Here is an 18,295-nt window from a genome sequence, read left to right as displayed (position 1 = left end):
ATACTTTTTATTGTCATATAAATTAAAACAAGCCGATGTAGAACAGGTATCAGTAAATATTATTGTTGTTTTTACCTACTATTATGTAGATAAACAAAGAAAGTAGGCCCTCTTAGATATAGGAATCAATTTCAAACCCAATTTTATTATTTACAACGATAAAATCTTTATTCAAAGCAGCTCAATGACCCACAATACATAATAAGAAATAACATAAAATCTACATCGGTGTTAGTACGTAACTAATAATTAAATTAGACTTAATACTTTGTGTCAGTGCCCACATCATTAGACACTGAGGATCACTTGCCGCCACCAGGAGCCATCCTTTATATTTATATAAAACAGCGTAAGTCAATTGGTAGTGATGGTGAGTGTTAGACTAGGCTCCGACGCTTAACGTCTGCGGAAGAAACCGGAAACGCTTCTATACTTAGATAAGAGAGAAAGAGATGAATGTGATATGGACGTTTATGTCTCAAAGTTTGAGTTTCAACAAAATAGTTATCATGTATAAAAAATACTTAGTATAAATAAAACCTAGGCTTTTTTTCTGTGGCCTAATACGAAGTTGGTATGAAGTTTCCTGTAAATATCGGAGAATCTTTGAGAATTATGGCAAAAAAGAAAGATGGCGGAGATAGTTTTTCTTTGAATTCCGATGAATTTTCTTCGTTATGCGTAAATAAGCCTAGAACAAAAATAAATATTAATTGTTCGTGAATTAGATACCAAAACTAATTCTTAACATTTCTAACGTTCTCGTATACGCAATAATTACATTACAATGCAGATACATACTATTAGATTTAGAAACAGATGTTTTTGATAACGGGTAATAATCATTGTAGTAATAATGAAAAATACTTAAATTACAGTTTAATTTATACTCACATGTGAGCACTTCAGCTGAAAGTCCATTTTCGTTAATATCAATTCCACCATATTGAATTACTGTTTTGGACCTCAATAGTGTTGTCTGTAAATGAAAAAAAACCGGTTGATTGCGATTTGGACCCCGTGCTAATTTGAGCGTGTTCCCGGTTGCTCCCTCAGCCGTTGAATATATATATATATATATATATACTTATACTATATACTTTCGTTATAAGTACATTCATATTATCGGTTTTCAGATAAGTGATGTGGACAATTCTTGCTAAGTTTCGTGATTCTAAGAAAAATCTTAAACTCATGAAACTTACCATCAACACTATATCTCATCTGTCTATCCTGTAATAAAATAATGCTTTAACTTACCACTTTAGAATCAAACTTAATCTGCGGCGCGACCAGCACCACAGACGACGTGAACAACGGCTGTATGCTGTGAACTGCAGCTTCCATACCCTCTTCAGTTAGCGTGGTCACCAAGGTGGATAGTGTGTCCTGCTCATTGGGCACAGTCACCACGAGTTTCAGGTCGTCTTGTAATGGTAGTTCTAGAAGCTGGAAGGTCAAGATGTTTTATATAATCAAAGTGGTAATGGTCCAGTGATTAAGGCATGATTGCCTTAATCACTGGACACTGGACTTAATCAAGGTCCCAGATTCGAATACGCGCTTTTCTTGAATCAAGTAGGTTATAACATTAGCTTCCGGAGAATTAAGAGACTTATTGAGAAAGGAAACCTGCATACTGCAAGATTATTTAGTTCACTAGTGTGTATGAGTTAATGTATGAAATAGCTAACAAATGAATAAAAAATAAAAATCTTCGACATTAATATGGATCAATGTCAATTTAAATAAAAAATAACTTCTTAGACATGGGTCTAAGATGACATTTTTTTCATTTAAATTTAATCACCACGGCATAAATGACAATTGCATTAGTATAATTTAATAAAGCTCTACCGAAGTAGAACCATCAAAAATAATAAAGACTCATTTGAGTGTTCCCCTCCACGGAAATCTTTAGTAAAAGGCGAAAGATTTATGCGTGTTGAAGGGAAACCAGAGATAGCAGTTACACACTGCAGAGCAGACCCCATTAAACGCGAAAAAATCTTGACTGCGCGTTTTGACAGATTGATTATCGAACAGCGCCATCTAGTGGTTATATGGGGTCAACGGTGTGAATGAGATATTATTTATTTTATACTTACATTATTATAAAAAGAAGTTCCCCCTGTCATGTCTGCCTGTATGATTTTTTTTAACCATATAGTGTGATTCGTGAAGCAGGTTTTGATGTATAATTTATTATGATCTTACTCGAGAAAAGCCAGGACTGGTCTCTAGTTAGTAATAAAACAATGTAGACAAGACCTGTAAATACATATTTACTTTTGTGTTACTTACCCTGGCTTCATATTTCACATCTTGTGTGTAGTTGAATGAGTTGTAGACCTTCATCATTGGAGTCTTGCCGTCTATTGGGTCTTTCCATTTTTGCTGAAAAATGCTATTAACTTATAAAAACTTAAACTATTGCTATTAATACACTATCAAAGAACTTAGATGCAGACGCCAAAAAAAATAATATTTTTCCTAGATGATGTATGTTTTTAATTGGAATAATGATAACATTGGAATAATAAATAAAGTATTGTAAATACCTTAATCGTACATGTGTTTAGAAAAATAGCACAAGTTTCTGGAGTCAGGTATTTATCAATATTTTGTAACACCTCTTCATAATATTTTGCCTGTAAAAAAATATATGATTATTATATATTTAGGACCTGTTTCACCACTTTCTGATACATTTGTAATCTGACAGATAAAAAAATTGCTGGATAAATCTGCCTGATGTGATTGGCCAGTGTTATATGCAACACTTGTGAACAATTTTTAACGCAATTTGTTAGCTATCTGATACTTTATCAGCAAGTGGTGAAACAGGACATTATCCAATAAAATAAAATTTGTTAAATATACAGTACAGTCAACCACACATCAAGTTATCCTTCATAGAACTCTATGTGCATTGGTAATAGGTGTTATGATGCAATGATTTTTAGATAGGACAATGTGTTGTCAACTGTACCTAAAAATAAAATTCCCTACCCAAGATAAAATAACATTTCTCAAATCATTACTTTCATCAAAGTCTATAAATGCATCTATATGTATACCACTATCATAATATTTTTGGGTATTTTCTTTATTTTTCTTTGAAAAGATAATCTTGTTTTGTATGCTTATTGATTTGTTGCTTTTCACTTTCGAATAGACCTAAAAAACAATTTAAAAAATTGTAGAGAAAGTTATCAATAGGAAAATAATTCTTCTTCGTCATCAACAGGATGAGGGTCATGGTCATTACTTGGAATGAATACACACACATCAACTTTCTTGGCACTATTAATCAAGTGGTGCCATTGCCTTTTCCATTTCACACACAAGTTAATAATTAACCATTGTGCATCCTCACAATGTTTTACTTCACCAGAAAGTGGTGGTTGATGAAAACTATTATAGGTATATGAGTCTGATTGGTTTGATGTCAGTTTTTTAAATAGAATGATTCAAGAGGAAAGTTTTGATGTAAGTACCATTAATTTATTATGATTTTACTCGATCGAAGCCGGGATGGTGCCGCTAGTTTATAGATAGGACAATGTGATGTCAACTGTACCTAAAAAACAAATTGACGACCTCGGTGGCGCGATGGTAAAGTGCTTCTGAACCGAGAGGTCCCGTGTTCGATCTCCGGTCGGGTCATGATGGAAAATCTGATCTTTTTCTGATATAGCCCCGGTCTTGGATATTTATCTATATATGTATTTGTTATATAATATAGTATCGTTGAGTTGGTGTCCCATAACACAAATCTCGAACTTACTTTGGGGCTAGCTCAATCTGTGTGATTTGTATTTATTTATTTATAATATTAGTATATGCAAGTATGGATTAGCGTATTTACTTGGGTATACTTATGAATAATTGGTCCTTTATCTCCACACAATGCTAGTAAGAGATTAAATCCGAGAGGTGAAGATAACCAGCTCCTTTGTGCCTGCCACAAAAGATATCAGCCTAAACACTTTTTAACTTTTATAAAAAAAATATTTTCATCGAACTATACTATACTACATTATATAGTTGGTTTCTAAGTATATATTTATCATCAAACAAAAACTCACCTTTAAAATCATGCTTTCTGATGTCACCTCAAAAGCATGTTTGATTAATTTGGCTAATTATAAATTAAAATTGTTTATTTGCTTTTCAATCAAAATAAACATTGATCAGCTGGGTTTAGATTCCTGACATGACATAACTCTAATACTTGTGACATTTGACAACAGAAAATAATTATTAATATGGTTGTCACAAAATAAAATAATATTTTCCATAGGTACATACGTACCTATGTAATTTGCTAGGTTAAATTTGGTCATCAAATTATTATTTACACTTTGAGGTATGTAATTAATTTAATAATTGAATAAAACGATAGAATTGTTTTTCAATTGTTTATATTGAAATTTTCACCATCTTAATACCAGCACTGAAGGGTGTCCACGTTTTACGTACAACACAATTACAAATGATATTTAGACACTGAAATAACAAGAATAAAGTGAGAATAAATAAAAAATACACAGTAAAAATAAAATAGTTACAAAAGCCGGTCTGACAACAATGGGGACTCGCCTGAAGGCACTTGAGGTCAAATATTTGCAAGTCATAGCAATTTCAGTCACGATAGTAAAAAATATATCAATCAATACGCCACATTATAAATATACGACATTCACTTGACTCAATCCCATTACATTGTTTAATACATAAAATTACTAGAAGTATTTATCAACGTATAAACTGGTTTCGGTTTTAGATGGTAAAACGTGTTATGTGATGACAATAAGAGTTAACGGAGCGCCAATAAGCATAATACATGACAATTATATTTAAACGGCACGATACATTTGATTCGTGAAAATAAAATATTTTTAAGATAATAATTTACATAATTTAAATATGAGACTCACTGTATTTTATTGATTTGATTATATACTCATTATCTTCATAACTATGCCTTCATTTTTTATAAAATAATAATTATTCTTTTAAAATATTTGAATATTGCAACACTCAGAATTACAAACAGACCGGCTAAAGGCTAACATTATTGCTTCTTAGATTTATTTGCTTTAGTTAAACACATTTAAAAATAATTGTACATAGATAATTACGCTCTAGACTATGTGCGGAAAAATTTGTTTACTAACGAAAAAAATATTTTTGTCAGTAAAACAATTTTACCTGATCATTAGCCTTTACCTATACGTACGTAGATAGCATTGTTACATAGTATACTGTTAAAGGCAAGCACACATTTAAGTTTTATGCACCATTTCTCATCGATTTGTTGCATAAACTTGTGAATTTATCATATTTTATTAAATGTGTAAGTACTATTGTTCAAGATAGTGTTAAGTATCTCACTTAATTTTGTGTCAATATAAATTTTCAATGTAAAATAAGGTATTTTCAGAGCTTTTATTAAACAATCCCCTCTCATATTTACATTTTACAAACTTAGCATAACTTACTTCGAGTTATAAATTTTGCGTTTCCATAGTAATATTATTCTGATTTGACACATTACAGGGTTGGCGAAAGGTTTGAAAATTATTGTGGTTGATAGCAACTATGTTTTAGCCGATTAAATTAATATGAAATAAAAGTGAAATTGTTTAACTAAGTATTGATTTCATCCGTGGTTTTGATCTATTATGTACGTAGAAGAAAATAATTTGCGTTTGCACAACCCTCTTACACACCACAAAAAGTACAAAAATCCTTCATTTAAGCTTATAGATTAACTCCTTAATTCATTCCTTCATCCCTAACCTTTGAACACTATCCAAACTTCACCCTCTATATTAAATATTAAACATTTTCTATCTTTATAAATGCACTTCTTGTTAAAATTTTACATCTATCTGAAAAATTAAATGGCATTTTTATTTATAGTGAAATTAAAATTATAATGTGGATGGATTGATTAAAAAAAGGGTTAACAAACATTTATCAATCAAATCAATGGAACAGTTAAACAATCAACTAAAAACAGTGTTAAAAAAAATCAACTAAACAATATCGAATACTCAAGAATACTGAAACAATGACTGGCATTGCTTATCTCACACTGCGACTTACAATATTATTTCTTTGGTGTTGTGTCGTTTCATTTTAATGATATCCATTGCTATTGGACGCTATAAGAATGGCGCAACTATTCCCCTACTTTATTGCGTTTTGTGTTCACAGTGTAAAGTACTGCACCTGATACGGTCTCACTTTACATTATTACACATTATGTATATTATAAAATACAACTGTGGACACAAAACGCAGTTTGTCTACCTATGACATCTATATCTCAGTACTAACTTACATTTAGCTATATTTACATAAACCTATAACTATTTACACAAATGGAATCATTGAGATCATTACATTATTACTTACAATATAAAATGACATTACGAGGTCAGCTATTATAGTAGTTATTAAATAAAAATAATACTTTAGAGTAGACTGGTTTGGTACACGACGGGTACACAGTGTGTACCATACATGAGGTAATAACGTTTACCGTAATGGTAATTTTATAAAAAAGTTACATGTCCTCGGTTTTTGAAAGTGATGCCACATCAACGACTTTAAATTAAAAACATTAAACGTACATATGTACAGTTTCTTATTGCACGCTGTCAACAAAAAACAATGAAAAAAAAAACAAAACAATGATATCCATATTATTATAGAAATTTTAAATGTTCTTTTTTTAAACTAAGAAACTGAATTCTTTCTATAATAATCAAGAGTAATTTACAATTAAAAAAAAAATGATAGCCCTGTGTTTGTTAGAACTCCTGCTATTCGTATTTTAAACTGCGGGACATGCTATTTTTTATTGGGAAATTCCGCATTAACAACACGTAGTGTTCAGCCAAATCTTTCTTTGACGAGGAACATTAGTTTTTTCTTGCCCTTGTACTTGAGTTTGATTTCCTGCAATAAGGCAGCAAACTGGTGAGGCCCGTCATGAGCCAATGCAAAGGTGTCGCGGGCCTTGCCTAGAAAAAAAGATTGGAAGATAAAACTTAGAAAAAAGATAAAACGAATTGTAGCCAAAAAATATTAATACTGAGAAATAACCTATATAACGATAGTAAGATACTGCATTATTGAAAAAGTATTTAAATGAATAATTCAATTATTTGCAAACATAATAATAAATAAACAAATTCTGAGACGAATATTATTCGACACTCACCAAGAAAATCAACAAAGTCCGCGTAATGCCTCGGTGATATATGCGCAAGTCGTGCATGCGTGGTGGAGGCGTAGGCTCGCAGCGCGGCTTCCAGTAACGGCCGCAGCGGCGTTGGGGGCCGGGGAGGGGCCGGCCGCGCGCGTGAACACCCAGCGGCAGCCACACAACAACGGCGGAGGACATCCGACTGAAGAAATTAATTTATCTTAAATATCATATATATCGCTATCATTTAACTTAGTCAATTTAAAAAACAAGAGTCGACAACCCTAGTCTTGTAGGAGCCGTCATATCAATTTTGACTTTGACAGTTGTGTAACTGTCAAGATAAAAAAAGGCAAAGGCATCTTTTTGATGCCAACCATGCATTTTAACAAATCCAAGATTCATCATCACTTTTCATCACTTTCATTTCATCATTTCTCTAATGCCCATAACATGGGTAATTTATTTCGGGCCTAACTCAATCTCTATGATTCGTCCATGTTTATTAAAAAAAAAAACTAATGTTATTTACTCACCAGCACCGGCGCGCACTGAACATTCTTGACGAGCAGCGGCAACATCGCTTGTAGCTCCGCTCGGCCGAGCGAGTGCGCCAGCGCAACGGCCCAGTGGATGTCGCCTATCGCCGGATGAGTGTCCTGTGGTCGAGGATAATAACATTTAATAATGGACAAATGGCATAAGTGAAACAAAAACAAATATCCCTCCTATAAAAAAAATGTAACAACTTGTATTAAGACGTTATCGCCACAAACGAAATATTTATTAGGTAGCAAAATCAAATCATTTATTCAGAAATTAGGCCTTCACAGACACTTTTTCACGTCATATTCTAAATTAAATTATGTTTACCAAAGCTACAAACTACTAGCATTTCGGAACGACCACTGCTGAGAAGAAATGCCGAAAGAAACTCATTCAAATAGTGTTGGTCCCTATTATGCCAGAAGGGCTTACCATTTTTTAAATATAAATGTATGTATAATTTTTTATCAGTAATATAACAATGTAAGTACACAATAAAGTACATGGTCAAAAGGTATACTGAAACATATTATGATTGTGATCAAGTGCTGATGAAAGGAAAATATATATAGCTGTCGAACAAACAAAGTACACAAACATTTTACTTAGTTGTGACGTTACTTCTATGTGTCAGTTAATATGGAGCATTTGGACGAGTCCGAAAATGTGAATTTATTTTTGTCACATGTATTGAAAGCATTGTCACTATCACAGTATTTTTTTTATATATAGGCCATCGAAGTTATCAAAACGAAAATATTATCGGTGAAGTTAGTTGCGCCGCTTCATTTTCACCTGCGCTTAGGAAGTCGGCAGTAGACTTAGTTTAAGTAATTTTTTGACGTCAATAAGTGATGTATATTATCCTATATTGAATAAAGAATTTAGAATTTGAATCGTCTACCCAACTAATGTCTACCGTACTGAGTCACCAACCTGATTATAATGTAAATGCAGATTCCTCATCGCGAGCGTGGCCAGCCTCATCGCGCGCGCCGGCTGCCCCCGCTGCTCCATGTAGCGCGCCACAGCGAACAGCGTGCTGGAGGCGAGCGCGCCGCGCGCGGCCGCGCCGCCCACCGCCGCGCACGCCGCCTCGAACGCGCCCGCCGAGCCCTCGCACACCGACAGCGCGCTCAGCGCGCAGCCCGGCGGGTCCTACACAATATAGCGTAATTGACGTTGACAAGGTCAGAAAATTAAAAAAAAAAAACCGGGTTGCCCTTCGGGAGTGCCGGCAGAAGTGAAAACTTGAATGTTAACGTTGTGTATTTTTGACGTCTTACGAATTTTCGATCAGGGCCACGTGTCCTGACAAGGTCACAACGCCGCTAAAGAAGTTTTCACTTCAAAACATATGTATACAAGGTTACTGGTATCAAATGCAAAACCTCCTAGAGATTGCTTGGGTACATCAAAACAAGCAACTTTTATTCTACGATTTTTCGTGATTCGTAGTTTTTATTTTTACAATCCAATCTACGATTCTACACTCTTAACTCTATGTAATAGCCAAGCAACACGAGACAGTACAGAGCGTTATGTAGCGGAATCGAACATAGAGTTAACGTTTTATAAAAACGACATTGCAACAAAAAAAGTAAAATATTTGTATTTATTACGTTTAGACAAAAGTCACAAGCATCACCATAAACGTAATATTTAATAAGCTATCGAACAAACATAGATTTCTTGTCTGTGTCTGACTGTCATTTAGTGTGGAGCGTTTGGACGAGTCCAAAAATGTGTGATTTTATTTTTGTCATATCTTTGAGAACATTGTCATTATCCCAGTAGTTTTTTCACAGGTGTTTCTATTAATATAAAGGACCTTTGAATAGTCAACTAGCCTGTTGTACACAGTTTTATAACATTCATACAGACAATTGACCTGTATGACAGGTTCCTCCGGACACCTAGTCAGACACCACAACAGATTATACACTCGTAAAATAGTAATAAATTAGCATAGTATAGTTATGTTAAGAAATGAACGTCGCAACGCTAAACGACTGAGCATTGGTTTATGCCTCTTATTGAGACAGAAAAGTGAGGGCTGAAAATCATTGCTGGGCATTTTGTTCAGCGCAACAATGTGCCTCAGCTATGGCACGGAGACTCCAGTTTTATTCCTTCCCATTATCGCCCTAGATGGTAGCGGCGAAATTCGACTGTAGGATCCAAGTAAATAAGTTAAAATATTGAACTTATTACCTTAGCAGCACACTGCAAAGCGAGCGTTCTTGCGCAGGCGCTCAGTTTCTCCTGCTGTTCGAAGGTCAGGCCCAATCGTAACGCAGTGGCGTGCGACATCGCAGCCGCCGCTACGGGACCCGTGGCTTCCGTCGGCGTGAATAATTCGTACCTGGAGTAACATTGGTCAATTGAATATTATGAAGATAAAAATGTAATTTTATAACGCCACATGTTTTGTGGCTATTGTAAACTTTTAAGCTGTAATCCAGTTACTAGATAAAATAAATATATATATATATATATATATATATATATATATATATATATATATATATATATATATATATATATATATATATATATTTATAATTACTAACGAAGTAAATTATACTCACATACGTTACAATTACAAATGTAAAACATAATAAAAAAGCATTCTGAAAACATAATCATCCAACTATGTACGGATAGAATATGGTTCTAAACATGGTCCAGTTCCACTTCGAAATTTGAAATTAAATTGCAACTGCGTGTTTGAACCTACAATATAGGCTAGTGAAATACTTACAAAGGAAGAAAATATCTGGCCACTAACAGACTACATAAAAAAAAAAACGTGTTGCACTCCGGGAGTGCCGGCAGAAGTGAAATGACTTGAATATGAAGGTTGTGCATTTTTGACGTCTTACGATTTTTACATTAACGCGAGTTTAACATTTTTCACCCATCACAAAAAGTGCACAACCCCGCTAAAGTTTTCACTTCAAAAATAGAGTCTTGTTGACTCACCAGTTCTGCATAATAGAGAGCAGCGCGTCCAGGCCCAGTTCAGTCGCGCACGTGACCAGCCAGCGGACCATCTCGCGTCTCCGCCAGTTGGACGAAGACAGCGTCATCCGTAATACCTGTCAAATAATTATTTATAAATTCATGTACAGCCAACAGCACCTACCTAAATTAATTGCAAATTCGATTCTATTACTTGTATGACTGTACACTAACTAAAACACATAGTTTTATCTGGGTTCCTTACGTGTATTCGTAGCTGTTTTATCTCACAGTCGAAGTTGAGAAAGTATCTCTACTGATTATAAAATAATACCAATTTTATCAATCCTACTAACATTATAAATACGAAAGTTGTTAATCTTTCATGCAAAATCTAATTAAATTTGGTACAGTCAACAGCACATCCACCTACCCAAATTCATTGCAAACTCGCCGCTATTACCGCGCCATAGAGGTTCATGCAGGGTAACTTGATGTGCCGTTGACTGTACACGGGTACTCGTCCCGAAATTCCCACGAGAATAGTAGAACATAATCACCTGTAGCCCCAACTCAAAGGCGGCCGCAAGCAAGTCGCGGTGGTGGTGCGGCGCGTCGGGCGGCGCGGCGTGGCGCAGCGCGTCCTGCGCCAGGCGGAACAGCTGCGCGGCCGAGCGCACGTGCCGCTGCGCCGCCGCCAGCGCCGCGCGCAGCCGACCGGGGTTGCCGCGCGCCGCTCCTGCGGTAGGTATGTCATGTTTAAAGTCCTTTAGGTGCGATTGGTCCAATTCGCAGTTGGTCCAAAATTTACATACGTTTCCGAAATTGTATATATATATATATATATATATATATATATATATATATATATATATATATATATATATATATATATATATATATATATATACATACTAATCACGTCACATACAGATAGGTACATTCTGTTTTTTTATCATATAATCCTATCCTACTAATGTAAATTTGGTTGTTTGAATGTTTGTTACACAATCACACAAAAGCGGATGAACGGATTTGAATAAAATTTTGCACAGGCAAAGCCTATGACCTGGATTAATATACGAGATACTTTTTATTCCGTAAAATTACGCGGACGAAGTCGCGGGCAATATTAAAATAAATTCGCTTAGTATAGATCAACAGTATAAAAATAAATTATAAATATTTATAAAAATTATGAATAAATCGCGAATTGGACCAAACGCGCTTAAAGGGTTTTAAAGTGTGCGAATTATAAACAGCGGACAATATTAATTTATACAAAATAATGATATCTACTTATATTTTTTTTTACTTTCCCCTATATCCGTATGTATATAAGTACATATAATATATTTATATAGGTACATTTATATTTTAGGTTACACACTGAACCGTGTTTCAATATTGATATTATAACATACTATATTCCGTGTCAATCTCAACCTTGACGTTGGCAAAATCATCGTTTTGGCGTACGATGGAGCCATGGCACTTAAAAACATTCTGAAGGTTTTGCAAAATATAAACAGCGAACAATATTAACATTCTGAAGCTATGTAAATGTTGAAAGTGTGCAAAATATACTTATAAACAGCGGTCAAAATTAGCGCAACATGTGTCGCGATTTTCAAGACAAATGGTCCGTGGCAAAATGATGAACTATCAAAGCGACATAGGTCATATTGTTGTTGCAGCGACAGTAGCGCCACATATGCGATACTTTTTTGAATGGCTGAATGAACATTTATTACCAAAAAATTAAACACCACAACACAAAATAATGATAACAAACATGTAAATAAAAATCATATCATACAAGTGTGTAAGCAGAGTTGTCACGTTGTGCCGCGGGTTCATTACAGCAAATAGACATGTTGTCAGTATATATTGCAGTCACATCAGTAACTTCAACGCTGATTTTCAATGGACCTACCGCGAATGAGTCACCGGTCACGGGCGAGTGTGGCACATAAAATACATAAATATTACCAGGTCAATCATACGATAAAGTGTAGTTACCCAACAAAGCGCTGGCCAGCGCCGCCTGCTGCTGCTCGGCGTGCTGCAGCGTGTGCCAGGCGCCGGCGCCGGCGCCGCCCACCGCGCCCGCCGCGCTGCCGGCGCCGTCCAGCGCGTACGCCTCCTCTACCATCGGTAACCTGGGTAAAACACATTCATTCATGTGAAACTTTGGATGTGCGTTAAGTCGATCATCTAAATTATTCGTCTAGATAACGACCATTACATTGTGGACTTTTGAATAAACTGAAGTGGAAATGACAAAAGGTATACGCTGTTGTATGAGATACGAGAAAAGGAGTAGACGATTTCATAAATTGAGCCTAACGACTTAGTACAGGTGCAAACCTAGTACGAGCGCTAGCTCTCACAAACTCGGGCTGTTTATTGGTACTTCAAAAATTGATAATTTAGTATTAAGAATCCTTTTTTGTGGAGAGAAATAAACATTTATTTATTTTATTATAACCTAGCTTTTTGCCCGCGGATTCGTCCGCATGAATTTCCCACGAGAACAGTTATTTTTCCGGGATGAAAGGCACCGTATGTCCTTTTCCATACTTCAAATTACATGTATGCAAAATTTGAAGAAGATTGGATGAGTGGATAAAGCGTGAAGATTTTTAATATTTTACTATCTAATTTATAATATTAGTTATTATTAGGATCGAAATACATACCTCATAGCCCTTAATCCGACACGATACGCTAGATCCGGGTCGGTGGGCAGCAGCGCGAGGAACAGGAACCTGGCGAAGGTGTGCGCGGGCGCAGCACGCGGATGCACGCGCGCGCCCAGACACGAGGCTGGCCCGCCCGCCAGCAGCGCCCGCGCCACGCGCGCGCTCACGCCGCCTGCTGCCTCGCCCTCCACGCGCTGTAGCTGCGCGATCAGCCGTTCCTCCTTCAAAAAGGAATTCAAATATAATAGTGACAAAAATACTGTGACAAAGACAATACTTTTAAAAGATATGACAAAAAGAAAATCACACAATTTTGGACTCGGTACTAAATAATACTCTAACGTGACGTCACGATTGTGTAATATCATATCTTAGCGAAAAAAGAGAAAACTGATTTTTAACGAACTACAATGTATGAGCTAGAAAAGAATGACCCGTAAAATGGTCACTGGTAATTTTATGTAGTGTTAACGAAAACAATAAGTGTATTCTATTACACACGAGTGACCACATGACTTCACCTTAATAAAGACATAAAAAAAGTGCCGATTGACATGCACACATTCTTATTTACAGACAAGTTTATTTGTTAGCATTTCGCTACAACTTTTAAACGGCTAAACCGATTTTGATTACACATATCTAAGGACCACCGCATAGAAATTAGTTATCAAATAATTAAAAAAAAACGCATCCAAATCGGTTCACCCGTTGATGAGCTACGGTGCCACGTACACAGAGAGACATAGACACACTTAGCGGTCAAGCTTATAACACCCGTATTTTTGCGTCGGGGGTTAAAAACTACGTCAATGTAAAACGAGTTATTAGCCTGCAGCTTGGCTAGATCGTAATAAGCTTATTTATTATTTAGATATACTTAAGTAAGACCTCATGGGCTCCATAAATGACAAAATAGGCAAACAGTTCATATTTGATAAGAAATACAAGATATAATTACATGAAGTGAGAGTATACACCGATGGACAAGAGGCCTAACTGCGGAAAACAGTCCTCGAGGGAAGTAAGAAGTAAACTATTAAAAAAACAACCAATTTTATCACAAACCTGTTTGCAGTACCGCTCCTGCGCGTACAAGCCACTGGGCAGCATCCGCTGAACGCCTAGACCCAGCAGCGCCGCCTCCAGAGCCAGCGCTAGGTACGTCTCTTCTGGGTTCTTACTGCCGGCCACCGGGACGTGTTGGTACCTGAGAAAGGACTTCGGTTATAGTTTACTAGCTTTTGTTAGGTTCACCAGCATGCAATTTTCCACGGTAATTTTTTTGCCGGGATAAAAGGTATCATGTCCTTATCATTACATTAAACTTAAAAAAATCGTGTGTGCAAAATTTCAAGAAGATTGGTTTGCCAGATAAAACGTGAAGAGATAAGGTTTTATTAAAACTATATTGCACAAAACACAGCTTTACCTGACAGTCAACATTTGGATCATACAGAAAATGCTATGCATATACATGCATTTTGTTCAGCGTAACACTGAGCCTTATCGCACACACATTCCAGTCACATATCCAACAAACATTTTACTTACACAAATAATTAATAAAATGTTTGTTGGGTGTGTGAAATTGTGTATATAATCTATGTGGGTTTACATTGTACATTGTAATCACAGCTCTGACTATTCGTGGCACCACAGACCACAGCAGAGAGAGAGAGAGAGAGAGAGAGAGAGCTTACCTCGGTGGAAGGCCAGTGTTGGGCTCCTCGTCGAGGTAGGCGGTGTGGAGGCGAGGCGAGGCGCGCTGGTCGTCGGGCGCGAGGCAGGCGTCCGCGAGGCACTCGTACACGCACCAGATAGCCTCCAGCGTCCAGCCCGTCCAACATCTGCTGTCTGTAACACAATACAACACAACACCTCTTATTCTTATATCGAGAGTGTCGCTAACACTGGGGTTGGATTTTATTAAGACGCCTTAAAGCTCTAACACGACTTTTCAAATCATTTATTCAGAAATTTGACCTTCACAGGCATTTTTCACGTAAGATTTCATGTGACATGGTAATATTCAACTATTGGCATTTCGGAAGGACCTTTGCCAAGACGAAATGTCGCACTTTTTACGATTACCTACTATAATCTAGTACAAGTAGTCACAATATACACTAGTGAACTAAACTGTCCACCAATGTTAAGGTTTCCGCATTTCGACAGAAATAAGAAGGCCTAGGACGATAATATGGTCGGATGATATCAAAAAATTCGACAAAGAATGGCAAGAGAACACCAAGGACATGAATGCTTGGAGGAAACTAGGAAGGCTTTCGCCCAGGGACTTGAACAGCTATTAAATAAAAAAGTATTATTTATATTTCACGTGATAAAGTGTCAAATGAAAATGCCTAATAAATCTGTTACTGCTTCGACTTACCCCGTCCTATACACCGATGAGTATGGCTGAGCGCACACGTGTGACCACCGGAGAGACAAGTGCCGGTGTCCATGTGCGCGCACACGAGCGACAGCTTGGCGCGCTCGCCGCAGCCGCCGCCGCAGCTGTCGCCGCCCGGACACGCGCCGCTCGACGACGCCTCCCCGTCGCCCGCTTCGTGCCATCGGTGCTGGGCCACCTCCTGGATATACATATTTCAGTAATTACAACATCACAACTACTCTACATCTTTCTATTCCTCTCGGAGAAGATTGGACAGCATCAAGTCTATTTTTAATGTTCCATAATAAACATAAGTATATTTCCAAAGATTGACTGATAATGCTTTTAATATATTAGTAAATAAAATTTGAATTAAAAGTACATATATTAAAGAACAAACGTTTTTTACTAATCAACGCCCAGCCTAAGCCATAGAAGCTATAAATGCGAAATTTGGGCAGTAGCTTTAGCTTATTACGTAGTGGTCAGATAAGAAAGGAATTTTCAAAATTCGACCCCTAAAGGGGTAAAAATCGGGGGTAAAGTTTGTATGAAAATATACGAAAATCTTTACTGGTCTACTTAAAAATTGGCATAAATTCTATGCAACAAAAATAATGAAACCCTTGTTTCAGACTTTTAGGGTAGTTAAATTAGGGTGAAAATAAATAACGAATAATCCCATTCAAAATTTCGTCAACTAAAGATATGTGTAGACAGCTCAGCGGTAATTCACGCTGTTACTGTTGACGGTTCGAATCCTGAACTTCCAATTATTTTGAATTAAATCTGATTATCTATATACAGTGATTTCTGAGAAAGTTTTATTATGGTTTTACCCTAGCGAAGCCGGGACGAGCTGCTAGTTGAATATATACCTGCCGATGCCGCATAGCCCTGGCAGCACTGACAGCAAGCCTCAACGCCGCCGGCGCACGCCCGTGTGCCCGCAACGCTTCTATCCTCGCTCCTACCACTGGCAAATGTTCTGGAAGATAAAGCAAAACATTGAAATCGTTTGTCAAATAGTATTATTGACTGTTACCCTTTGTAAAACATGGCGCAACATTCTATATACTATTTATTTTAAATAATGAAAAATCACAAATCATCTGAAGTTGTTACATAGGTTTTTGGTACTTTTGCGCGAAAGACACTTGCTTGCAAAGACACATGCGCGGAAAGACAAATGCGCGAAAACTACATGCTCGAAAGACATTTGCGCGCAAGACCTACGCGTGAAAGGCAAAAAATGACTTTCTTAAAAAATGTTCCATACAAACATTGCTTCCCTTAGACGTATCTGTCCACTCACTGAGATAAAAAAAGGGGGTTAGGTAAGATCACCCATCCAACGAGCGGCCATTGCGAGTGGCAATCGGGAAAAAGTGTGAGAGAGTGTGTCCCTCAAGTGAGAGAGAGGAACTATCATAACTATACAAATGCGAAAGTAAGTTTGTTTGTGACCTCTTCACGCTCTATCTACTCAACCAATTTTTGTTGCATGTACCAAGTTTGAAGTATGGAGAAGGACATCGGGTGCCTTTCATCTCAAAAAATTTACGCGGGCGTAGCCGCGGGCAAAATCTAGTATGTTATAAAACAGCATATCTTTCAGTTCAATTTTCTGTCTTACCATGCCACAAAGGTTGTCCAAGGTCATTGAACTTGGGGTAGGGCTGCGGCGCCGTGTCAGCGGAGCCCCCGGCCTTCTCGGACGGCTTCTCCGGGTCAATGAACTCGTCGCTGCTCAGGATGTTCTTCAGGTGTTCGTTCTCCCACGAGATGTCCACCGCATCAAGGGCCCTGGGAGAAGAAAATGTATATTTTAGTAAGTTTTTATAGAAATTGAAATATAAAATAAAAAATATAAATAATTTATTATGAGCATATAATATAGTACAATTAAATCCATACTATTCATCCATACATCCATACTAATATTATAAATTTTCGATTTCACGGCTAATGTATGCATATAGTAAAAGACACCTCAAACATAAGCTACATTTTTCCAAATTACTATAATGCGCCCATTATAGTAATTTGGAAAAAAGTGTAAGTGAAAGTTTAATGTAAATCATGCCTGTTCCTCTTTCGCAAAGAAATACACGCGAGCGAAACAGCAGACAAGAGCTAGTAACAACATACATCTATACTATTATTATAAAAAGATAAGCGTTTGTGAGTTTGTGACTTTGTGAGTTTGTATGTTTGAGGCGGGTTATCTCCGAAACTACCGAACCGATTTCGAAAGTTCTTTCACCATTAGAAAGCTACATTATCCAAGATTGCCATAGGCTATATTTTTCTCAAAATTCCCACGGGAGCGAAGCCCCGGGCAACATCTAGTTATAATCAACAAAAATTTTATGCAACCAAAAAGGTCCCCAGCTTATGTGTTAGGTAAAAATTAATTTTTCCGCCAAAGATTTGTTGCGCCTGTGTCTTCTGCAC

The 18,295-nt window shown here is 36.7% G+C and overlaps 2 protein-coding genes and 1 non-coding gene across 8 annotated transcripts in view; all 3 read right to left on the bottom strand.

Moving 5' to 3' along the window:
- Window positions 1-128: 128 nt before the first annotated feature.
- LOC128677507 (serpin B3-like) lies at window positions 129-4,417 on the bottom strand. Of its 4 annotated transcripts, XM_053758410.1 has the most exons (8): window positions 4,092-4,417; window positions 3,872-3,964; window positions 3,013-3,180; window positions 2,562-2,651; window positions 2,305-2,397; window positions 1,261-1,449; window positions 895-979; window positions 129-691 (listed from the first exon to the last, which is right to left on the bottom strand). In XM_053758410.1, the coding sequence occupies exons 1-8, from the start codon at window positions 4,101-4,103 to the stop codon at window positions 561-563; spliced, it is 861 nt and encodes a 286-aa protein (XP_053614385.1). In that variant the 5' UTR covers window positions 4,104-4,417; the 3' UTR covers window positions 129-560. The 4 variants fall into 4 exon arrangements, with proteins under 4 accessions (XP_053614385.1, XP_053614387.1, XP_053614386.1 ...); XM_053758412.1 differs by lacking the exon at window positions 3,013-3,180; XM_053758411.1 differs by lacking the exon at window positions 3,872-3,964.
- Window positions 1,850-1,965, bottom strand: LOC128677991 (U5 spliceosomal RNA). Its single transcript, XR_008405593.1, has one exon. It is a non-coding gene; the product is annotated as a U5 spliceosomal RNA (small nuclear RNA).
- A 530-nt stretch (window positions 4,418-4,947) lies between the features above and the next one.
- Window positions 4,948-18,295, bottom strand: part of LOC128677506 (zinc finger SWIM domain-containing protein 4-like) — a 66,688-nt gene continuing 53,340 nt past the window's right edge. The window contains exons 9-23 of one of the 3 annotated variants that reach the window (XR_008405536.1): window positions 17,475-17,644; window positions 16,678-16,826; window positions 15,836-16,037; window positions 15,144-15,297; window positions 14,509-14,650; window positions 13,438-13,661; window positions 12,758-12,897; window positions 11,296-11,474; window positions 10,757-10,872; window positions 9,986-10,136; window positions 8,708-8,929; window positions 7,762-7,884; window positions 7,241-7,427; window positions 5,984-7,040; window positions 4,948-5,900 (exon numbers count right to left, since the gene is read on the bottom strand). Coding sequence is in view for 2 of the 3 variants with exons in the window: in XM_053758408.1 (XP_053614383.1) it covers window positions 6,910-7,040; window positions 7,241-7,427; window positions 7,762-7,884; window positions 8,708-8,929; window positions 9,986-10,136; window positions 10,757-10,872; window positions 11,296-11,474; window positions 12,758-12,897; window positions 13,438-13,661; window positions 14,509-14,650; window positions 15,144-15,297; window positions 15,836-16,037; window positions 16,678-16,826; window positions 17,475-17,644 (2,290 nt within the window). In the remaining variant the exon portion in view is untranslated. Of the gene's footprint in view, window positions 7,041-7,240; window positions 7,428-7,761; window positions 7,885-8,707; window positions 8,930-9,985; window positions 10,137-10,756; window positions 10,873-11,295; window positions 11,475-12,757; window positions 12,898-13,437; window positions 13,662-14,508; window positions 14,651-15,143; window positions 15,298-15,835; window positions 16,038-16,677; window positions 16,827-17,474; window positions 17,645-18,295 lie in introns of all 3 variants that reach the window. The other 2 variants (XM_053758408.1, XM_053758409.1) reach the window with 2 other exon arrangements.

The sequence above is a fragment of the Plodia interpunctella genome, chromosome 18, assembly GCF_027563975.2.
Source record: "Plodia interpunctella isolate USDA-ARS_2022_Savannah chromosome 18, ilPloInte3.2, whole genome shotgun sequence".
NCBI classification, from domain to species: Eukaryota; Metazoa; Arthropoda; class Insecta; order Lepidoptera; family Pyralidae; genus Plodia; species Plodia interpunctella.
This window is presented reverse-complemented; position numbering and strand designations above follow the sequence as displayed.